The sequence below is a fragment of the Saccopteryx bilineata genome, chromosome 5 (genome assembly GCF_036850765.1).
Source record: "Saccopteryx bilineata isolate mSacBil1 chromosome 5, mSacBil1_pri_phased_curated, whole genome shotgun sequence".
NCBI classification, from domain to species: domain Eukaryota; kingdom Metazoa; phylum Chordata; class Mammalia; order Chiroptera; family Emballonuridae; genus Saccopteryx; species Saccopteryx bilineata.
This window is the reverse complement of record NC_089494.1, coordinates 264,972,642-264,996,534: the sequence shown is the minus strand read 5'-3', so window position 1 is coordinate 264,996,534 and position 23,893 is coordinate 264,972,642. Positions and strand designations below refer to the sequence as shown.

Genomic DNA, 23,893 nt, shown 5'->3' with positions numbered 1-23,893 from the left:
CTTCCTTCCTCTCAAAAAGAAAGAAAGAGCCTGACCAGGCGGTGGCACAGTGGATAGAGCGTCGGACTGGGATGTAGAGGACCCAGGTTCGAGACCCCGAGGACACCAGATTGAGCGCGCAGGCTCATCTGGTTTGAGCAAAAGCCCACCAACTTGAACCCAAGGTCGCTGGCTCCAGCAAGGGGTTACTCGACCTGCAGAAGGCCCGCGGTCAAGGCACATATGAGAAAGCAATCAATGAACAACTAAGGTGTTGCAATGCGCAATGAAAAACTAATGATTGATGCTTCTCATCTCTCTGTTCCTGTCTGTCTGTCCCTGTCTATCCCTCTCTCTGACTCACTCTCTGTCTCTGTAAAAAATAAAAAAATAAATTTAATAAAAAAAAAAAGAAAGAAAGAGAGAGAGAGAGAGAGAGAAAGAACACTATCAGCTCTTTGGACACCTCGCTTTTATTTTGAAATGGTGTGCCTCCTGAGCGTGTCTCGTGTCCCCACGAATTTAGGATAAACTCCCCTGAGACGGTGTGAGCCCCTCACATCCCCGAAAGCCAGGGTGCTGTCTGGTCCACAGCGGGCCTGAGGGGCATTTATGGTGGGCAAGTGGGTGCCCCTGGGCAGCTCTGCAGGGGCAGCGTCAGTGCCCACACTGCTCCATGTGCTGTCCCAAAGGAAACCCGCCCTGAACCACTGGAGCGGTGACACTGCTAGTCGGGCCCAGTGGCTGAGCACAGATGCTGTGGGGGGGGGGAGGGGAGGGCAGGACCACGCCTGTGCTCACAGGAACCTCCAAAGCAGCTTTACATACTGTTTTGTTTTTTTAAACAAATGACCCAAAACACTCATTTTCTTCAAAAATTAATTTGGCCTTGGCCCTGGCCGGTTGGCTCAGCCGTAGAGCGTTGGCCCCGCGTGTGGAAGTCCCAGGTTCAATTCCCGGCCAGGGCACACAGGAGAAGCGCCCATCTGCTTCTCCACCCCTCCCCCTCTCCTTCCTCTCTGTCTCTCTTTTCCCCTCCCGCAGCCAAGGCTCCACTGGAGCAGAGTTGGCCTCGGGTGCTGAGGACGGCTCTGTGGCCTCGGCCTCAGGCACTAGAACGGCTCCAATTGCAACAGAGCAACGTCCCAGATGGGCAGAGCATCGCCCCCTGGTAGGCATGCCGGGTGGATCCCCGTCAGGTGCATGCGGGAGTCTGTCTCTGCCTCCCCACTTCTCACTTCAGAAAATAAAATTGTTTGGCCTTAGAGACCCATTTGTCTCGAAAGAAAACAATGTAACAAACCATGTGGCCCCATCCAAGGGCAGCTCCATCCAGGAGGGGCCACTTCACCCCAGGCCACCCGCGCTGATCCACTGGGGACACTCGGCCTTTCCTGCATCCTTACGTGAAGGGAAACTGCCAAGTTCTAGCTAGCAATTAAGGCGATTGAAAGGGTCGCCCGCCCACGATGTGATTTGTCCCGCCCGGCTTCTCTCCATTGGTGAACTTAGGAAAGAGGACAGTACAAGGTATGGTGCCGGGGTGGAATGGGGACACCACCCTAGACACCTCTGAGAAGGCAGCTGTAGGACCAAGCCCAGGGGAGGCCACAGGTGTGGGGGAAGGGCTGGACCCCATCTGTCCTGAGGGCGGGGGGCCCTGGAGCCAAGGCCAGAGCTTTCTATCCCCACTGCTGCCCTGATGTCTCTGGGCGAGCCTGCAAGACCCCCCCAAGGCTGAACCCAGAGCTCCCCTGCTCCTGCCGGGTGTGCTCCCCACCCAGAGAGCAAGTCCCCCACCCAGACAGACGCTTCCTGCTCAGCCAGGCCAGCGGCATCCCACCTGGTCTCCAACCCACCAGGGTTCACCTCCCTGTCGGCCTGTGTGATTATTCAGCCAAGCCTACACGCCTTCCCAAGACCAGTGACACCTTACCCCCTCGGTAGTACGAAACCAACCCCCACAGCCCCTGAGGGCTCCACGTGGTCCTGCCTAGTGCACGGGTTCCTCCTTCCCAGGTCTCACCTGTTCAGTGTCGGGCGCCAGGGGTGTGGTACTATTTAGGGTGTGTGCGGGGGGTCCCACAATGCTGAGGGATGACAACAGGACTTCCTAGTGTCCACCCTAGGCAGCTGAACAGCCACACCTCTCAGCGTGTGTGAGCACCATTTATCCACACCCAGGAGGGGCCAGCAGGTTTAACAGCCCTGCCCACTTTCTGCAAAAGGGACCGTCCAGGCAGGAGGGACACTCACCACACGATGGCCAACCTGGGGATGGTGAACATGAGGGCGGGCTCATAGTCGTCAATCATGTCCTGGGTCAGGTACCCGAAGTCCAGCGCCCTGGCCGAGGAGGACGAACCAGTGAGGAGGGGAGGGGCCCGGTCCCCCACCCACGTCCCGGGTCAGACCCACGTTGGCAAGGCAGCCCACCCAACCTCGCCCATGCCCACGCTCAGCAGACGGTCAGAGGGGGCACTTGTGTGCCCTGAGCCCTTACATGTGTGGGCAGAGGCAGCCTGTGCTGACCTGCACCTCCTGCCCACCTGATGCCAGCTCTGGGGTGGCGGGTGGGGAGGTGTGCATGTGAGAAGGCTGGCGAGGAAGTCATGGGGTCCAATAAAAAAGCTAATCCGGTGGTAGGCTCGCTGAGCCCAAGAGCTGGAACAACTCAGGTGGCAAAAAGAAATGAGGAACAAAAACATGCCCTCAGAGCCCTGGCCGGTTGGCTCAGTGGTAGAGTGTTGGCCTGGCATGTGGAAGTCCCGGGTTCGATTCCCGGCCAGGGCACACAGGAGAAGCGCCCATCTGCTTCTCCACCCCCCCCCCCTCTCCTTCCTCTCTGTCTCTCTCTTCCCCTTCCGCAGCCAAGGCTCCATTGGAGCAAGAATGGCCCGGGCGCTGGGGATGGCTCTGTGGCCTCTGCCTCAGGTGCTAGAATGGCTCTGGTTCCAACAGAGCAACGCCCCAGATGGGCAGAGCATCGCCCCCTGGTGGGCGTGCTGGGTGGATCCCAGTCAGGCGCATGCGGGAGTCTGTCTGACTGCCTCCCCATTTCTCACTTCAGAAAAATACAAAAAACAAAACAAAAAATGCCCTCAAACGAGAGTGAACTCTCTGGGGACCTAGATGCCTCCTGGGTTAGTTATGCCCCCTGGGCAGACACAATGGCTTGTTCTGAGCTCAAGAGCTCACACCAGAGTTCCAAGTGCAAAAGGCATTTTATGACATCTTATGTCTGGGCGATGTGACATATCTCTCAATACATCAACCCGGAGTAACCTGTCTTTGAAAAGGAGGTGATATCGGCGACTGCAAAACCGACCCAATGCCATCGCACTCATCAACATTCTAGGTTAAACCTTAGGCCACAAAGTCCATTCAGATCATGGGATTTCACGTTACTGTACAAGGCGTGGTGAGACTATTGGTGGTGTACCCCCAAAACCTCACTCAGTGGACCCAGAACCCACCAACGGCCCCGTCCTGACCCGGGAGGTGTGGAGGGGGAGGCAGGGAGATGAGGTGAGCAATGGGAGGGAGGAGTGGACGGTGGGGAGGAGTGGACGGTGGGCAGGCGTGGACGGTGGGCAGGCGTGGAGGCGGGAGGTCCAGCCCCCCGTGGCCTAGCCCGTGCAGCGCTGTACTCGATCACGTGGATTCTTTGTTACATGAACTTCAGCTGCAGGAGCTACATGCTGGGCCCAGAAGAAAGGACGGGCAGGGTGTGTGTGAGGTGGGGAGTCTGAGGCACAAGGCCGGCAGCTCTGACGAGCAGGGCCTCTCGGGGCTGCCCACCGCCGGGCACAAGGACCAGGTAGGGGCAGGAGGCTGGCGCCTGCCTGCCAGGTCCCCCCTGCCCCCCTCCCGGCTGCCCCCTGCCCCCGCCTGGAGCCGGGCTGTCGGGCAGTGGGTCTCTCACCTCTCCACCGTCTCACAGAACAGCACGATGACCTCCTGCTGCACGTAGTACTCCCTGGGGGACTTCACGGGCACCATGGCCGAGACGTAGCTGCAGATACATGAGTGAGAGAGTGAGGGAGGGAGGGAGGGAAGGAGGGAGGGACCCTAGGGAAGGAGGGAAGGACCCTAGGGAGGGAGGGAAGGACCCTAGGGCCACCATGCATCTTCCAGAGTGATGAGACCAAATTAGACTCAACACACCCATCTCCACAGCTTTGTAAACCCAGTTCCCAGCTCGACCCCTCAGGGTCAGGGCAGAGCTGCTCCCAGGGTCAGGCCCCTTGCAGCACCTCCTCGGACCCCACCCCACCCCTGCCCTGCCCTTCTCAGCCCTGCCTGTCCTGGAGCTGTGACTGCCCAGCTCTGTGAGTGTCCCCTGCCTGAACACCAGCCCTGACCAGTGAGCAAGTGGATGAATGAATGAAGGAATGAAAACATAGGTGGGTCAGCAACCTCCCCTCAGTCCCCACCCCACCACACGCCCATCTCAGCGGCCAGGGAGAGCCACACCAGGAGGGACATTCGCTGGAAGGGTATGAAAAGGGGACAGTCCTCCAAGCACTCCCGGGATGAGAGCGTTTTCCTTTTCCTTCTAAATCACTGTCTGATGTTTTCTTGGGGTGAAAGCTGGCTCGGGAAATCCGGAGAAGCCAAGAAAACAGAGCTCAATCTTTGCTCTTCCTAGAGAGACCCCTCCCCTGAACATCAGGGTGGGTTTCCTTCCGGAGGGTCAGCAGCCTATGAGATGACAGTTTTCGTTAACCAGGACTGCCACCATGGACGTGAACTCAGTGCTGCTCCCTCTCGCCTACCAGGGGCGTTCCCCGGTGTGTGCGGGGGGCTCACAGAGCACCTGCCTCCCAAGTCCAGCCTCTCCAGATCCCTTCCCTGAGGAGGCCTGTGGGGTGGTGGGGTGGGGCGGGGAGGGGGCAGTCCCCATGCGGAGGAGGAGCAGCCTCTGCCTTCTGAAGGAGCAGCCGTTCCCTGGGCTGGGGGGGGGCAGGCATCGGGAAGAGTGGGAGGAGTCCAGAACAGACTGACACTCAGGGCTCAGCGGTGGTGCCAGTGCGTGAGCCTGTCGGGTAGGGCGGGGGCCACTGGGCAATGCATGGACTCCTCTGACCTGGAGTGTGCCCTCTGTCCCATGGAGCTGGGTGTCCCCATGGGAAGGGCAGTGGCCACTTCCTTTTGCTTGCGCTGTGTCCCAGATCTGAGTACACAGAGCCAGTGTCGGGTGATGGTGGGGCGAACAGATGCACTGAAGGGTGAAGGGGGTCACTGGGGACCAAGGACAGGGTGAGAGCAGGCTCAGGCGGGAGGCGGGAGGCGGGAGGCAGAGAGGCTCACGGTGACACCATGGATGACTTTCCCTGGCAGTGCCCTTGGGGCTTCACCGCTGAGGGGTGTCAGGGAGGGGCAGCAGTGGTGGACACCTGGAGGCTCCTTTGTCCCTGGGTGACCCTTCTCTGTCTTTAAGATGTGTGACCCCTCCCTGGAAAGGTGCCTCCCCTCCACAGCCTCACACCTTGTCCCTCAGGGGTTGGGGCTACACCCACAGACAGCCCTGAGCCCCGCCATGGCTCCGCCCTCCACGGAGTTTTCTTCTGGAAATACCAGGGAAACCCCGCAGAGCCAGCACACCACACGCCCTCCCCATGAAGCCAAGGCCAGGCCCCCATGCCCACGGCACTTGCATGTGGCCCTCGGGGTCACCTCAGCTCGAACTCGGCAAACAGGACGTCAAAGTGCCTCAGCGCCTCCCGCATCTTCTCTGTGTAGGCGCTGAGGTCCCTCAGGGCCTGGTCGCGGAGGGCGCCCCGCACCTCCTCCAGGCTGCGGGTCAGCTCCTTGGCCAGTGGGCGCATGGCCATGCTCTCCAGCTCCCGGTTCATGATGATGGAGCCGGCAGCCAGGCACTGCGAGCAGAGGACGCGGCTCAGTGGCAGGCGGCTCTCAGGAGTCACCACATGGTGCCCAGTCCCCGTGGGGGCCGACTGGCCTTGGCCCATCTCAGGCTGGCTTCAGTGCCCTGCCCTGACCCCTTCAGCCTGCACAGAGCGAGAGCTCCAGAATGGTCAGCCAACACCGAGAAAGACCCGTCCCCCTGAGAGGACTGCGGTCCCCAAAGCCAGGCCCACATGGAACAGGAAGGCTGAAGGGTGGCGGTGGCCAGGCTGAGGCATGGGCATCGTCCTCAAGACCCCTCCCCTTCCAAGTCCTCTCTCCCGGGAACCCCTGCCTCAGAGTCTCAGAGTCCCCTTGCTCTGGGGCAGGTGTTTTAAGGCTGTGGGCCCATGCACCCCTGGTTTGTCTTCAGTCCAGAGAGATCTCAGATGCTCTCACTGTGACCTGGACCCCAGAGGCAGGCAGGAGGGGAGGGCCAACAGAGACCCGGATTGTGGGATGCCTGTCTCCCTTGCCCCCCATTCAGCCCACAGGAGCAACCTCAACACCACATTCTGGGACATGCTCTGGGGTTGACCAGGGCTCACAAACAATGCCAACGGCGTGACCCTGGACCCGTGGATGACCGCTACCTCAGCACCAAACCACAGCTGGCCGGCCAGGTTGTCGTGCCGAATCTCCTCTGGGAACTTGACACAGAAGTCCCTGGGGGCACGGTCCTGTGGGATGCACACATCCATGATCTGGTTTATGATGTTTAACACGTTGTCCTGAAACAGAAGGGAAGAGGCTACAATGTGGCTGGCCGGCAGGCAGGTGCCAGAAAGTAACAAAGTAAAAGATTATGACACAGTAACACATCCATGCTGGCCAGATAGTTGCTACAAAAGTTGCTATTCCAGGAGCATCATGAGTAAGGAGTGAAACTCGTTTCCTTCCCCCTTCCGTCCTCCCATTCAGGAGGGTCACATAGACAGGCGTGGGCAAAAGCTGGTTTACATGGTTCGTATGTAAATTCAATAATTAATAAACTGTATACCTACTCTGCCCACCTCGTCTTTACCTAGAACGCCACCTGCCGCACCTGGAGCTCTGTGACCTCCTCTGCTCCCTGGACGATGCCGTCCTCATGGGGAGCTCGATGGCCCTTTGGAACAGCTGTGCCCTGCATCTCACCCTCCCCTGCTGACCCACACGGCATTCTCTGCAGCCCGGGCTGTCAGGATCTCTGATGCTGACCACCTCCCTCTGAACGCTTGTCACCTGACTTTCTCAGGACAGAGCTGGAGAAAGGGAACGGCTAGGTGGACACACACACATGAGAAGTTGATGTTTATCACCAACTCGCTGTGTTGCTTTCCTGAGTGTTATGAACCTGTGTCACCCCGAGCTTGTTCACAACCCAGGGAGACAAGACCTGCGCCCTGTGTGTGAGTCGAAGGGCTTTGCCCAGCAGCAACTGTGGGAGCCAGGGGCTCAGATAGACGCTCAGCGGGCTGGGCACCTGGACCAAGCTGTTGTCCTGGCTGATCTTCAGTTTACTCCTCTGTTGAGGGGCTCAAGCCAAGCACAGCGGAGGCAAGTCCCTCCCAGCCCCTCTGGAATCAGCAGATTAATCATGGCAACATGTACATCAGGCAGCAGCAAAGAGGAGAGGCACCCCCCTCCTTCAGGGAGACAGACACCCTGATGCCACCCTCACGCTGGCTGTGCCACCCGGGACAGGCTGCTGAGCTTCTCCGGTCCCTCAGCCGACTGTAAGAGATGGACCATGATTCCCTCTTCATGGCAAGCCTCAAAAATGGTAACTTTTGTTTTAAAGACTCTTTAAAATCATTTTACTTTTTTTCCCTCCAGTTCAAAATACAAAGGGTAACAGACTGTGTTTTGAATACTCTATGTATAAAAGGGTAACGAGATCATTTTTACTGCGTCTGAAATGACATTCTATTCTCCTCTTTAAACTGTCCTGTTCTGGCCCCCGCCGGTTAGCTCAGTCGGTTTGAGTGTTGTCCCAAAACACCAAGGTTGTGGGTTCGATTCCTAGTTGGGGCACACACGGGAAGCAACCAGTGAATGCACAACTAAGTAGAACAACAAATGAATGCTTCTCTCTCTTTCTCTCTCTCAGTCTCCCCAAAATCAATCCATTAAAAACACAAAATAGTCCCATAATAAAAAAAAATTGTTCTGTTCTTTAAATATCTACCACTCATTCTGTAGAGTTATGGGAATGTTGAGTTTTGTTTTTTTTTTCTTTAGTTGGTCATAGGTAAACGTAATGCACACTCCCCACAGGAAAACTGAGCACAGTGGGGGCGCAGAGACACACAGGCGGCACATCTCCTAATTCTTTTTTTTTTTTTTTTTTTGTATTTTTCTGAAATGAGAAGCGGGGAGGCAGTCAGACAGACTCCCGCATGCGCCCGACCGGGATCCACCTGGCACGCCCACCAGGGGGCGATGCTCTGCCCATCCAGGACGTCGCTCCATTGCGACCAGAGCCATTCTAGCGCCTGAGGCAGAGGCCATGGAGCCGTCCTCAGTGCCCGGGCCATCTTTGCTCCAATGGAGACTTGGCTGCAGGAGGGGAAGAGATAGAGAGAAAAGAGGGGGAGGGGTGGAGAAGCAGATGGGCGCTTCTCCTGTGTGCCCTGGCCGGGAATCAAACCCAGGACTTCCACATGCTGGGCTAATGCTCTACCGCTGAGCCAACAGGCCAGGGCTGCCTAATTCTTGTTCTCGTGGGCTTGCTTCAGTCAATTGAGCTCAGCCTGTTCACATACAACTTTGTGATCTGCGGCTGTCATTGCTATTGGGACACGTGGTTACACCTCCTCACTAGTCCACCTTATGACGACAGCCAGATGAGACTCGAGCATGTGACCCTCCTCTCCTGCTGGACGTTTGCAATACGCCCCACCCTTCACCCTGAACAATGCTGCAGTCCCTGTCATGGGCATGACGCTGAATTTGAGGCTATTTCCTCTGGGTCTCCTCGCTTCTAGAAACATCACATGACAAGGTCAAGAGTGCAAACTGCACTTACACACTCTGATTACAATCTGCCAGAGTGCTTTCCAGAAAACTGACACTGTTGCCCTCAGCAAATTTAAATCTCTATGCCCCTCCCTTCCGCCCTCTGAGGCTTGGGTTTCATTTTTCTTTTTTTTTCTTTTTTTCTTTTGTGACAGAGACAGAGAGAGACAGAGAGAGGGACATATAGGGACAGACAGACAGGAAGGGAGAGAGATGAGAAGCATTAATTCTTCGCTGTAGCACCTTAGTTGTTCAATGATTGCTTTCTCATATGTGCCTTGACCGGAGGGCTACAGCAGACCAAGTGATGCCTTGCTCAAGCCAGCAACCATGGAGTCATGTCTAGGATCCCACGCTAAAGCCAGATGAGCCCGCGCTCAAGCTGGCGAGCTCGGGGTTTTGAACCTGGGTCCTCCGCATCCCAGTCAAATGCTCTATTTACTGCGCCACCGCCTGGTCAGGCTTGGGTTTCCTTTTTCTTAGGAAGCAGATATGAAAAGTTACCACGAGCGAGGAGCATGGCCTTTCGATGCAAAAAAAAAAAAAGCAACGCACTAAAGTTTAGTGACTAAACTCTGGAGGGAGCACTGCACCACATGGAAAACATCCAGCTTGATGACACAAAAAATAAAATTCAACCAGCATGAAGAGGTACTGTTTTACAAAGGTTTTCTGGGTGGGACACTCCCTTTCTCATGATTCAATAAAGTAATGAACAAAGAACGGCAGGAACAGGAGTTAGTGCTCGGTCCAGGCCAGCTCCCGGTGTCTAGAAGACAAAACACTGACGAGAAAGTGTTATTTACAACAGCCAACACATGGAAGCAACCTAGGCGTCCATCCATCGACAAGCGGATGAGGAAGATGTGGTGTTTGTATCCGATGGGATAGGACCCCCACAGAAAGAGTGAAATGTTACCATTTGCAACAGCATGGATGGACCCAGAGCAGTGTTTTTCAACTGCTGGTCCACAGTCCGCGGTACCAGTCTGCCAGAAATTTGGTGCCGATCCATAAAAGAGTTGCCTCACCACCCTGCTGCTGTGTGAGGATTACACAGTCTACAAACCACTGACCTGGAGGGTGTTATGTTAAGTGAGATGAGGCAGAAACAGACTAAATACCATATGATTTCACTTAGATGTGGCATCTAAAAAAAACAAAGTAAGCAGGCAAAACAGACACAGACCTGTGAATACAGAAAATAAACAGATGGTTGTCAAAGGGGACAGGTGGAAGTAGGTGAAATAAAAAGGGGGGGCGGGGTTCTGAGCTCTGCGGGGTGGCACGTCTCACCCAAAGCTGGGTGGTCTTCGGGTGGTGGTGCTTGGACGCGCTCCCACCCTGCCTGGCCCACCAGGACCTCAGCTGCCAAGGGCGAGAACAGGGTCTTCTTCTTTTTTTTTTTTTTTGTATTTTTCTGAAGCTGGAAACGGGGAGAGAGAGTCAGACAGAGTCCCGCATGCGCCCGACCGGGATCCACTCGGCACTCCCACTAGGGGCAACGCTCTGCCCACCAGGGGGCGATGTTCTGCCCCTCCGGGGCATCGCTCTGCCACGACCAGAGCCACTCTAGCGCCTGGGGCAGAGGCCAAGGAGCCATCCCCAGCGCCCGGGCCATCTTTGCTCCAATGGAGCCTCGGCTGCGGGAGGGGAAGAGAGAGACAGAGAGGAAGGAGGGGGGGTGTGGAGAAGCAAATGGGCGCTTCTCCTATGTGCCCTGGCCGGGAATCAAACCCGGGTCCCCCGTACGCCAGGCCGGCGCTCTACTGCTGAGCCAACCGGCCAGGGCCAGGGTCTTCTTTTTCATCACTGACGGGCCCCAGCGCCCAGAACTGTGCCTGACACAAGTGTGCCTGGTAAACATTTCCCGGTACTTCTGGTCCCGGCCACGATGGAGCAATGGGAACCAAAGTACCCCTCAAACAACAACTGTGATGGAGAAAAACAAGACATGGTTCACAAGACACAGGACAACAGGTAACAAGTGATCCGTGAGAGGAAGACGAAGCGTGAACCAACTACAACCACCCTGGTCCCTGCCTGGAGGGGATGCTAAGGTCATGGGCAGAGGTGCCCAGCAGACCCCTAAAAACTCCCTGGTTGAAGAGACAGAGTTGAGAGTCCAGGGAAACCGAGGCAGCCAGGATCCAGAGGACAGAGGACCAGAGGAAGAACACTGCCCCAGGACAACCCTCGAGATCGGTCCCCAGCCCCAAGTCCTCAGCAGGGCACCGACCACCACACACCAGTGAGGACCGACCAGACAAATGGACCTGAAGGGTCCGAGGGAGCAGCGGCCAGAGCCCTCGGGGGGCAAGAACAGTAGAAAAGGTCTGTTCACAGAACACTGGGCAGGGGACCCAAAGTGTCCTCGGTAGTAAGTGTCCACGGTAAACACACCCCTGATCCTGCCTAATGACGAAGGAAATAGGACCCCAAAGGATCGAACTGTTCCTAAGTAACCACACCGCAGCACAAAACAAAGCTAAAAAAGGTTTTTGGGAAGACCAAAAAAAAAAACAAAAAAAACATTTAGCTCCCAGAAATGTAAAATTCACAACAGCAGGAATCCCATAAAGCCATCAGCAGGCACACAGAGAATGCAGACAACACGGCACAGGAGGAAACGGAAACCAGCCAAAGTCCACCGGGACCTGCCGCTGCCGACAGAACCAGCAGCCGACACGCTGAGGCCACCGTGGTAACTGAAGCCCAGGCGTTCAGAGAGTTACATGGGAACAGCGAGACATAAAAAGCACCAAACGGATCTGAGGATGAAAATGACGATGTCTGAAATGATAAAAAAAATATATTCAATATAGATATATACACACTAGATGGGATGAACCTCAGGTTATACATTTCAGCAGAAAAGAACCATGAACTTGAAGACATAGCAATTGAAACTCTCCAAATGAATCAGGGAGAAAATAATAAAATAACAGCAGAACAGATGAGCTATAGGACCACTTCAAGGTGCCAAATATACATATAATTGAAGACCCAAAAGAAAGAGGAAGGGGTAAGGACACATACATAAAGGAATAAAGATCAAATTTTTCCCAAATTCAGTGACAACTATCAACTCACAGATGCGAGTTCAATGAACTCTTAAGCACCAGAAACATGGAGAAAAATACACCAAATCACAGCATGGTCGAATTGGTCAAAACTAATCACAAGAGAAAATCTTACAAGTAGCAAGAGAGACATGTTACATAGAAGGAGCAAAGATAAGAACGTCCTATTTATCCTTGGAAACTACCAGTGAGAAGAGCGAGGAACGAACCTGTACTAGATTAAGGGGAAAATGGTTAACTTATAATTTTTTTTTAATTCAATGAGAAGAGGGGAGGCAGAGACAAACTCCTGCATGCACCCCGACCAGGATCCAACCAGCAAGCCCACTAGGGGGCAATGCTCTGCCCATCTGAGGCATTGCTCCATTGCTCAGCAACTGAGCTCTTCTTAGCACCTGAGGCAGAAGCCATGGAGCCATCCTCAGCACCCAAGGCCATCTCTCCCCAATAGAGCCATGGCTGCAAGAGGGGAAGAGAGAGAAAGACAGAGACAGAGAGAAATAGAGAAGGGAGAGAGGTGGAGAAGCAGATGGGCGCTTCTCCTGTGTGCTCTGACCGGGAATTGAACGCAGGACCTCCACACAGCAGGCCGATACTCTACCACTGAGCCAACCGGCCAGGGTCCAACTTATCATTCTAAACCGAGCAAACACATCTTTCAAAATCGAAGGTAAAACCCTTTCTCATTCACGCAGGGGCTGAAAGAATTCACGACCAGTAAACCTGCACTGGAGGAAATACTAAACAGTCTTTCGGGCAAAAGGTATATAACGCTGGTGGCGACAGAGATCATCACAAAGGAAGGGAGGGAACACCGGGGAGGGTGACTGCGCAGAAAACACATCAAGTCCTCCTCCTGGCATTCAGTGGCACCCAGGCCTCGCTCGCCCGGGGCAGGGCCGGGCGCACTCACCTGGCAGGAGCGGAACTGGCTGACGAGCAGCGTGCAGCGCTGTGGGTCCTTCCGCCCGTCCAGGCTGTCCAGCTCGGCGGCCACCTGGCTCAGCTCCTCGTCCGCATAGTAGAACTGGGCAAGCAGCTGTGGGTCCGACCTCTGTGGGAGACAGGCAGGCGGGCGTGAGCCAGGCGGGGGAGGTGGGTGGGCTCCCCCCGGGTCCGCCTGTTCCCAGGCCATGAGCGGTGGCCGCGGCCCAGGGCCCTGACGCCTGGGCTGCCAGCGGTGCTGGCTCTCCCGTTGGCTTCCTGCACAAGAATCTCTACGCCGTTCGCCGCTGACACACCTGTGAGTCCTTCTGCTTTAAGACCACGGAGCCATGCCTGTTTCTTGGAGGCCACCCGAGGCCACGGGGCCCAGAGGACGGAACGGCTGTCGGGAAGCCAGAGGGCAAGTCCCCGCAGCCCCTGTGCAGCTGCACTTCCACTTCCAAGTATGCAGAGGAGGAAGTGAACAGGCCATGGTCCCTCCTGCCCATGCTCAGGCGAAGGGCCCTCTGGGCAGGCCGCCCTCCAGCCAGGGCTCTGACAACACAGACGGTATCTTTAAGGAACGTGACAAACTGTGTTTCTCTGAGATTGGAATCTGCTGGCTTGATTCAGTAACAATTAAAAACTGAATTTTAAATCAAACTGTTTCATATCTCCTAGTTAAAATGCCCACAACAAGCCTGACCAGGCGGTGGCGCAGTGGATAGAGCGTCGGACTGGGATGCAGAAGGACCCAGGTTCAAGACCCCGAGGTTGTCAGCTTGAGCGCAGGCTCATCTGGCTTGAACAAAAAGCTCACTAGCATGGACCCAAGGTCACTGGCTCAAGCAGGGGGTTACTCGGTCTGCTGAAGGCCCGCGGTCAAGGCACATATGAGAAAGCAATCAATGAACAACTACAGTGTCACAACGAAAAACTGATGATTGATGCTTCTCATCTCTCTCCGTTCCTGTCTGTCTATCCCTCTATCTGACTCTCTCTCCGTCCCTGTAAAAAAAAAAAATTTTAAATGCCCACAACAAAGAGAATCCATTTTATATAAACAGGAAGGACTTGCCCCCCCCCCCCGTTTGAAATGGAAACTGTAGCAGAATACATCAGAACCTGGTAGGAATGCCTTTTAAAAATCACATCGTCGATATGTAAATTCACAAGAAGACAGAAATAAAAGTCGCGAAGAAAGCTTCCAGCTTCAGAGGCTGGAGGACTAGCGAATCACTGAGCTCAGAGAAGGCGAGGAAAAAACATGTAATAACACGGAAGTACTGAGTTAAAAAGTGCAAACCCAACTAATTCAGAACTAAGTCTGTCACAGACTCAATCATTCATTCAACTGCCTGTTCTGGGATGTGGGACAGGGGGCGGGACAGGGGGGTGGGTGTCAGGAGGCAGATGCAAGCTCAGCCTGGCCCTTAGGTGCCCGTTGGAGCAGGTGGTGGTCAGCCTGGCCCTTAGGTGCCCGTTGGAGCAGGTGGTGGTCAGGCTGCAGTGTCCCCCCGTAGCTAGGAGGCTGGCCAGCCAACCAGGCTGGGACAGAATGTGGCATGAATCACGAGCTGCCCCTAAGGGACTGGTGTCCCCAATCCCGCGCTGCACCCTGTGCTTCTCTGGGGACTACCCGGTGCCCTCCATGAGGTGGGTGGCCCCACGGGACACCTCTGACCCAGACGAAGACAAGGAGGCTCAGGAAGAAAACAAAGGGCGAAGGCCCCATCACCGGACAAGACAGAAGTCAGCCGCCACCGTGCGGACCCTCAGCATCCACGTGGGTGAGGGTGACCTGGGCGGGTCCCTGTCACACCTCTCACTTCCCCAAGAGGAAGTAAAGGCTGCAGCAGCTTGACCCAAGGCCCTACTGGACACAGCAGCGTGAAAATGGCCACTGTCCCAGGTCCCACCGAGCTCGCCCCACTGCCCCAGCCTGTGGACAGGGTGTCCAGGCTCCCACACCCCGGGTCACACCCAGGAGGGCCACACGATTCCTACGTCCTCCCGCTGCCTCAAGAGCAGGCATCACCCCGTTCTGCCGCTCTCTCTCGACAAGTGTCCCTATCACTGCAGGGAAGCAGCAGCAGAGGCCCCGTCCCGAACTCCGATGCCCAGGGCTCAGAACCTGTTCGGGGCATACAGGGATGGGGCCAAGGTGACCGCCTCTCCCAGAGGGGTTTTATCTCCATCCCATCCTTTGTTGACCATGTCGGGGCTGCCAGAGGACCCCGTGCGGGGTGCTGCCAGGCGCTGGCTTCCACATGCATCCGTCAGCCGCTGCGCCCCTGCTCCACGCGTGATTCTGAAGACCTCCCTCTGACGGCCCCGCAGGACCAGGACCTGCTCCTGACCCCTGACCCCTAACCCTGCCCCCTGCCCCTGCCCCCTGCCCCTGCCCCCTGCCCCCTGCCCCTGCCCCCTGCCCCTGCCCCTGCCCCTGCCCCCTGCCCCTGCCCCTGCCCCTGCCCCCTGCCCCTGCCCCTGCCCCCTGCCCCTGACTCCTGCCCCTGACCCCTGCCCCCTGCCCCTGACCCCTGCCCCCTGCCCCTGCCCCCTGACCCCTGCCCCTGCCCCCTGCCCCTGCCCCTGCCCCTGACCCCTGCCCCTGCCCCTGCCCCCTGCCCCTGCCCCCTGACCCTGACCCCTGACCCCTGACCCTGACCCCTGCCCCTGACCCCTGCCCCTGCCCCCTGCCCCTGCCCCTGCCCCCTGCCCCTGACCCCTGACTCCTGCCCCTGACCCCTGCCTGTATGGAGCAGCTGCTTTTACCTCTGATCTTTCTGCATGGTGCAGAGTTCAGGTGGTTCCACCAAGAGGGCACGGTGCCCACGAACCACCAAAGCGTCCCCAGGAGAGAAGACGGGGCCCTGATGTGGGGCACGGACAGAGGTGTTTGAATCGCCGGTTCTCAGCCGGACTCTTCTTGTCATCAGACCTGTTCGGTTTCCGTTCCCAGTGCTCCCAGGAAAAGTGGGACTTGGTCTGGGGGTCGAGTGGGGAAGAAAGGGGCTAGGGAATAGAGTCACAGCACGGGGAGGGCAGAGCAGCTGGGGGACATGCAGTGACCCCTGACACACTGGCCCTTCCAGCTTCCGGCCTCCAGGCTGCCCAGAGTGGGGGAGAGGCGGGGCCCCACAGAGTCACGTGTGCCAACCCTGCGCCTTTGCCTGCTCCTCCTCTGTATTGTGTTTATAGCTCCGTTTAGAAAGAATGCAAATAACACTGAGAAGCACTCGACTCGCATGTTGCCCAGCACAAAAGCACGGATCGGAGAAGCAATCGGGAGGAATAACCGCCCCAGAGGAACGCCTGCGCTTGCCAACAAACGTTTTGTCAGAGGATGAAAATTATTTGCAAAACAGCAAGAGACTATGCTTGGTTTTTATGCGTTTTTAGAGGAAAACACACGCCGATGTGCCAGAGGCTCAACATATGGCAGGAGAGAACCAAACGGGTGTCTGCTCAGAAAAGAACCAGGAAAGGGTCTGCGGAAAATAACTCAGACGCAGATTCTGAAGACAGGGTATAAAAAAACACACACAAGGCCCTGGCTGGTGGGCTCAGCGGTAGAGCATTAGCCTGGCGTGTGGAAGTCCCAGGTTCAATTCCCAGCTAGGAGAAGCGCCCATCTGCTTCTCCACCCCTCCCTCTCTCCTTCCTCTCTCTCTCTCTCTTCCCCTCCCTCAGCCAAGGCTCCACTGGAGCAAAGTTGGCCCGGACGCTGAGGACGGCTCCATGGCCTCCACCTCAGGCGCTAGAATAGCTCCGGTTGCAGCGGAGTGACGCCCCGGATGGGCAGAGCATCGCACCCTGGTGGGCATGCCGGGTGGATCCTGGTCGGGTGCATGAGGGAGTCTGTCTCTCTGCCTCCCCGCTCCTCACTTCAGAAAAATACAAAAAAATAAATAAAAGTCAACCAGTCAATGTAGAAATAGGTAGAACAAATTAATGTCTCTCTCTCTCTAAAAGTCAACAGATAAACTTAAAAAACTATGTGTGTGTCATGTGTTATGTATATATGTACTGTACACCCCCACTCACCGCGGCCACCCTGGAAGCCCAGACGTCAGACACACCTGCATTCACGTCTGGGCAGGTACAGCCACTTCCCGCCAAGGTGCTCGGCAGGCTACTGTCGCACGCACGCTGTGTGCCAGGCTGAAAAGGCGACACGTGTGTGGAATGTTCGGGCCTGGCCCCCAGCCGAGAGCCCCGGAGCACCTGCTGACCCACAGAGGCTTCCAGACGGAGGGTGGTGGGGAGCAGGCCCTTTCCTCGCACAGAAGGCTCCAGAACAGCATGCTCCTCCTAAGTCTCTGTCTTCCTCTACGACAGGGCTGATTCAGGTGGCATGAGCGTTAGTTTCGACAACCAATACGAAGATCTGAGAGCACGTCGGCCACAAGCTGTCCGAGGCGTGTCACCTCACCCACGTCGGTCACACACGTCCCCTGTCCCCCGCTGACCCTGTGGCAAGCTGTGGGGTGGGGCTGCCATGGGGCTCCCCACACCTTAAGGAAAGGCTGGTCCCTGAGCAGTCATTGTATTGTACAAGGAAGTGCGGTAATTAATCATTCCTACTTATTTCAAGCACCTTTGCATCTAATGGCAGGTTCAGCTCTGACGAGGCCCAAACCGCGTGAGGTCAGTCCACCCCTGGCTGGTCTCAAGAAAGCACCCCAGGGCCGCCTCCCATAGAGGTCCACCCAGCTTTCCCCCCAGCTGTGGAGCAAATGCCCACCCTCTGAACCCCAAATGAAGTCGTGACTGGGCGGAGGCACAGAGGGGATCCACCCCTGCGGGGGTCAGGCACCACCCCGGGCAGCCATCCCTGCTGTCACCTGCTGAACACAGCACAAGGGCACGCCTGGTCAGCTGGACTCCTCTCTCCGACCCTGCGGCCAGGTCCCCCCACCGTCCTTACCGGGAGTCACTGTCACAAAGGGACGGTCTGAATTGAGACGTGTCAACGTCAGGAAACACGCCAATTTCGGACATTAGTGAGAATGGACAGGGTCTCACAGTGTGTGTGTTCAGTCCATGCTAAAATCATAATATCCTAAATCTATTTGGTTTAAACAAAGCACGTTATTAAAATGAACCTTGCCTGTTTCTCTTCACTGCTTTCTCCCATAAAACCCACCGTTCCGTGCACCCACCCGAGGCTCCGCTCTGAGCCTCCTGCGATGTCATTTTTAGACACGTAACTCCTTAGGCGATCATATCCAGTTACATGGCCGACAGCGTACCGGTCTCTGTCCTCACGGCTGCCTCTCTGGCCCCGCGCGGCCCTCCCTTCAAGGTCCTGTGTGTCGCGGACACACGTCCGATGACTTTGAATCTAGGAGGCGGCCGGCAAGTGTGCAAATGCTGACTGTTGGCCTGACCGGGTCCTATTGGCCACCGTCCACAGCACACCAGGAAAGTCTGGCGACCCCCGGGCCATCGAGGGACACGTCCCAGAGGCCCCATCACACAGGTGTTCGCAAGGTCACCACCACCCATCTCTGTGCACACTCGTGATTATATCCCTGTCCCGACAGTCACTGGTCTCCAGTGCGGGGAGGATGTCAGCTCGTAGGTCCTCAGACACTGCTCCTCCACCACCTTCCTCCTGCCCTCTGTATCTGGGCTCCCGGGAGGCACTGTGCCTATCCCGGGGAGTCCCCAGACAGCCACCTGGGGACACGAGGTATGCTCCCGTCCTGCTGTTCTGGAGTGCTGCGCTGTTCCCTGATTCATGTGACAAACCACTGCTTCATGTCCAAGAGGGCAGGGATCCCGTGCCCCTCGCTGCGTCCCCAGGGCTGAGCGTGAGGGAGCTCAGGGACCATTCGCCAAGTGAGCAAACCAGTCCTTCACCCGCCGAAGCCCGCAGCGGCCTCTCCACGCCTGCCGCATCCGCTCAAGAGCCAGCCCCGCGTCCCGGGGCCTGTTAGCACCGCAGCGGCCTCTCCATGCCTGCCGCATCCGCTCAAGAGCCAGCCCCGCGTCCCGGGGCCTGTTAGCACCGCAGACGGTACCCGGGCTTCCATGCCCCAGGCTCGCCACTGATCCTGGTTATTCCAGAGAAGAGGAGAGGCAGCAGAAGCCGAGATGAGCTGCAGGGTCCACCTGCCTCTCCCCACCTCCCAAGCCAACCAGACCACCACGGGGGGGGGGGGGGCTGAACGAAGCCCCGGCTCTGGGCAGAGGGCTCCTCTCCCATACGGGCAGCCCAGCACCTGGGTATTTGCGGGCTCTGAGGTGTCCTGGTGGCCACTGGGAAGGTGCCCATGGTGACAGATGGTCACCCTGGACCCCATGGGACACCGCCCACCTGGCATGGGGAGGCTGCTGGGTTGTCCTGTAAAGAGGAGGGTCGGATGAGGGCTGCTCACGTGGACAGGCAACATTTTGGGATGACTGAGAACCCCCCACATATAATACATAGCCCTGCTGCACAACCAGTGTGAGATATCGGGCAGTTGAGTGGGCACCTTTCTGGGGACAGGCAGGGCCTCCAAAATCAAAGAATAGCCACAGAGACTCACAGACCGACCAGGAGAGAAAATCTCTGTTTCTGTCCAGACTTGGGGGTGTGGGTGGTTCAAGGCATGGATTCTTTGGGGCGAGGCCCTGTCCTCACACTGAGGCTTCAAAATCAAGGCTCCCCCGAGAGAAGCAAGTGCCAGCAGAGAGCGAAAATGCTGAGCTGAAGATGAGAGAAGTGGAGGCGGGGATTAACCAAAGTGGGAGGGCTGTGGACATTCAGCTGTGACGTTACCGGTCACCCAGGACCCCAGAGAGCCCCTGACGCCACTGGCTTCATTCGTCAGTGGCCATGACGAGGCCCGTGAGCAGACGGACAGGATGTGGCTCCTCTACCCCGACAGAACTCCTGTTGCTACCCACCTCCCTCTTGGGGGTTTTATCCTCACGAAATACACTTCACGCTTCGAACTCTTTCACTGATGACCTACCCAACATTTCTGTGCCAATAAAGACGTAAGTAGAATTCTGAAGTTTAAAGCTGTTTCCCTTGACCGTGAGGCCGCACGTTATCTCGATCGAGGCACCCTTGCAATCGTCAATCATATCTGCGCAGGGACGTGGCAGGTGGAGCGCTGTTAGGAGCACGTGTCCCTGCAGCCGGTGCACCCGGGGCTTCTGACTGGTTCACACCCCCAGGGAGTCGCTGCCCGGGAAACCCGAGCTCACGCTGGGTCAGCAGGATGTGGAGGTGCCGGTGACCGGCTCTGTTTCTGGTTCACAAGTCACAGTCAATAACCCCCAGGAGCGAAACCTCCGCTAAGGGCGAGGCAGATACAGCTCAGCCGTCCTTCATTTCCTTTATCTTTTCTTTTCTTTTCTTTCTTTTTTTTTTTTTTTTTGTATTTTTCCAAAGTGAGAAGCAGGGAGGCAGTCAGACAGACTCCCGCATGCACCCGACCGGGATCCACCCGGCACGCCCATCAGGGGGCAATGCTCTGCCCATCTGCAGCTTTGCTCCGTTACAACCGGAGTCATTCTAGCACCTGAGGCAGAGGCCACAGAGCCATCCTCAGCACCTGGGCCAACTTTGCTCCAATGGAGCCTCAGCTGCGGGAGGGGAAGAGAGAGACAGAGAGGAAGGAGAGGGGGAGGGGTGGAGAAGTAGATGGGCGCTTCTCCTGTGTGCCCTGGCCAGGAATCGAACCTGGGACTTCCACACACTGGGCAGATGCTCTACTGCTGAGCCAACTGGCCAGGACCTGGATTTTATTTATTGATTTTTAGGGAGAGGGAAGGAGAGAAGGGGCTAAGAAGGGGAGAAGCAGGAAGCATCAATTCGTCGTAGTTGCTTCCTGTATGAGCCTTGACTGGGCAAGCCCAGGGGTTCGAACCAGCAACCTTAGCGTTCCAGGTGGATGCTCTATCTACCGCGCCACCACAGGTCAGGCAAGACACGTTATCTCGTGTTAAAATGCTTTCATCGCATTGTCGTGCGCGTCACATGCCCGAGCTGACACTCGGGCAGCCTCTGGGCCGTTGCTGAAGAAGACCCAGCCGGCCCCCTGCAGAACTAGAATGTTCCGTCTCTAAGAGACACGGCAGACGAGAGGCCGGCACCTGTCTCTGAGCTTCGCCAGCACAGGCTCTCCACCGCCACACGGCCTGTGTCCCAACCCTCGCGTCTCCCAGGGCTGCCCAGGAATCAATCCCTCCACACCAGGGATGGACGAGGGGAGGTCATCACGTGAAGTCACCCCTCACTGTCCCTGCCAACCTCTGAATGCCGACCCGGAGACCAAGGACCGCTTCCTGGTCCTCCCTGTGTCTGACACAGAAATGTTGAGGGCGTGGGGACCGGCCTACGTGTCCCCCTCGGGCAGCACGGTCCCTCGAGGGGCACTCGGGGCCGGGGATGCAGCGGGTGGGGAACAGCACCCCCTTCCCACAGGTGCTCAGGGACTCTGAGGAGCCCGTGCTGCACTGTTGACGGCAGGGACGCTTTGGAAGGAATCCCTTTGTCAGGGGAAGCTGGTTCTGTAACAACGTGTGTTTTGAGAGCTTCTGGACCACACAGGTTGAGTTATCTGAGAACGGGCGGGTGCAGAGGAGCTGAGCTAGAGTGAGTGACCACTCGGTGCCACTGGGCAGCACCCAACGTTCTCCTCTCCCGCAGGACTGAAGCTGGCTGCTGGCCGGGGCACCATGACCATGACAAATGCAATGTGAGGTCCAGGGTGGGTTTGAGCCAGGGCAGGAGGTGAGGGGGGAGGTGGGACAGAGGCAGGTGGGGTCAGGCACTGACTGTCCGGAAACTGACAGCAGCTGGAGAAGCCGCCAAGCAGAGGCTCCCTGGCCAGATCTGTTTCCCAGGGACGGTCGCGGGAAACTTGACCTTCCCACAGTCAACAGAAGTGCAAATGTGTAGAGAAAGCGCTAGGAAAATCCACCAAAATATCAGCACAGGCTTCCCCGAGCGGGCTTCCCGTTTTGCCTCTCTGGCTGTCTGAAGTTCGAGTTTATGGTACGATGAGTACCTATGACACTTTGAAATTACTACTACCATCAGGAAAAAATCTCATTTCTATTGAAGGCCTATCCCAGGCAGGCAGAGCGGGGCAGGGGGCTCTGGCCCTGACCACTGCGGCAGGCCGGGCCCCAGTGAAGAGCCACGTTCAGACGGGGTTAAGGGGACATGGTCTTCGGCTGTCTGCTCCCGCCACCCTCCCCTCTAGACCCAAAACGACAAGAGAGGCCCCACGCTCCAGCCTACTGACCCAGCAGCACCCGGAGAAGGTCTGCCCAGAATGGGGGTGCTGACCGCCCCTCCCTCTGCAGCCCGCCTGGGGGACTCCGACCTCCCAGGCCCTGGCGAAGTAAAGGCAGAGATCACCGTGGACGTTCCCTATGGTGGACGGGGTGTTCCCAGCACCCCGACGCCAGGGACGTGCCTGCTCGCGATGCTGGCTCCAGAGCCGCTACCCGTTCGAGGTCAGCCAGGGCGGGTGTGCGGCAGCCATGGTCTCTCTCCTCCTGACCGCCGTGGGCTGGGGGGCAGACACCAGGGCCACTGGTGGTGCCCCAAGATGCCCTGTGACCTCCTGAGGCCACCGCATTTCTTGCCACGTGGCCCCTCCCTCTTGGTGCCACTTCTGAGCCTGCTGTGACCAGTCCAGGCCCCCCCCACGGCCTCCTGTATGAGGTCAGCGTGCCACGCACACGGCCACATAGTCGAGGGAGTGAACCCTACCATATTCACGGGGAGTGGAGACGAGAATGTGGAACCTGGTGGGACACGTTTTACCAGCAGGCTGATGATCCCGTGACCTCAGCTCTCTCTAGCCCGGAAAAGCTGACTCTACATGTGTGTGGGGGGGGGGGGGGCACGGCACGTCCTGCGGTTTGTCTGTCAGAGTAAACTGAGTCGTCCGACTCTGGCACCTGCAGTGGGTTGGGCTCCACCCCACACTCCGACAGCACCGTTCCCACTCACCCCACCCCCCACCCCACCTCCACAGCTCTGTGCGCGATGCCATCTCCAGCCTCATCCGGAGCACCGGAAACCGGGGCACAGAGAGGCCAAGACACTGGCCAAGGTCACACAGCGGCAGCGTGGTGCCCTGGGGTCAGGCGAGGCCCCGGCGCGCCCCCGCCACGCTGCTGACCTTCATCCTTCTTCAATACACGGGGAGTGATGAGTCATCATAAAACTAAATTTAATCCTTGAAAGCTGCTCCTTGTGCACTTTCCAAAGCAGCTCCTCAGCAGTCGGGCGGTTGCCGAGCTGGGTGATGGGATGGGGGGAGGGCTGCTGAACAGGTACGGGGTCTCCTTGGGGGTGATGGCAGCCGTTCTGGAGCTAGATAGGGGCGGTGACTACACCACTCTGAATGTACTACGTTCCACCGAGCTGTTGTTCACTTGACAATGGCTAGTATCATGTTACCTGAAGTCTATCTTAATTTTTTTTTAAAAGGAATGCCCTGGGGGAGAGAGGAGCTCCCTGCCCGGTGCAGGTCTGGGAGGAGCCCTTGCGGCCAGCCTGGTCCAGCTCACCAGCACCCACCCGAACTCTACAGACCTGACCTTCTCCCTAAAAAGAGCAGCACCAGGTAATCGCTCTCTGGCCAGACCTAGAACCCAATGCCCTAGTGTCCGTCTACGTTGGAAACAAGATGACCGTGAAAGATGGACCCCAAGCGTAAAATAAACAAAGCTCTCAATAAAAAGAAATACTCGAAGGTCACATTACTATCATTTTTTTTTTTCATTCCTCAAGGCCGTTCACGTGTGTGATTTGGGAAAGAGGTTGCTGAAAGGCGGCGTTTACAATTGTAGCAAGTCCGGATAGATGTACCCCCTGCAGTGAACCAAATGGTAGCTTCTGGCTGGGGAAGGGAAGGGAGTCGCATCTTACAGAACTAACTACAACAAAATCCTACAGCTGCCTGTGCCTCGCTGAAGACCGCGTCTCTCAGAGAAGGTACCAAAAGGGAAACCCAGGATCTCGTTCCTCG

At 56.9% G+C, this 23,893-nt stretch overlaps 1 protein-coding gene across 3 annotated transcripts in view; it reads right to left on the bottom strand.

Moving 5' to 3' along the window:
* Positions 1-23,893, bottom strand: part of ZFYVE28 (zinc finger FYVE-type containing 28) — a 77,727-nt gene that overhangs the window by 36,235 nt on the left and 17,599 nt on the right. For all 3 annotated transcript variants that reach the window (XM_066280856.1, XM_066280858.1, XM_066280857.1), the window contains exons 2-6: positions 12,886-13,026; positions 6,483-6,620; positions 5,659-5,861; positions 3,905-3,994; positions 2,236-2,325 (exon numbers count right to left, since the gene is read on the bottom strand). In XM_066280856.1, the coding sequence (XP_066136953.1) occupies positions 2,236-2,325; positions 3,905-3,994; positions 5,659-5,861; positions 6,483-6,620; positions 12,886-13,026 (662 nt within the window). The remainder of the gene's footprint in view (positions 1-2,235; positions 2,326-3,904; positions 3,995-5,658; positions 5,862-6,482; positions 6,621-12,885; positions 13,027-23,893) is intronic.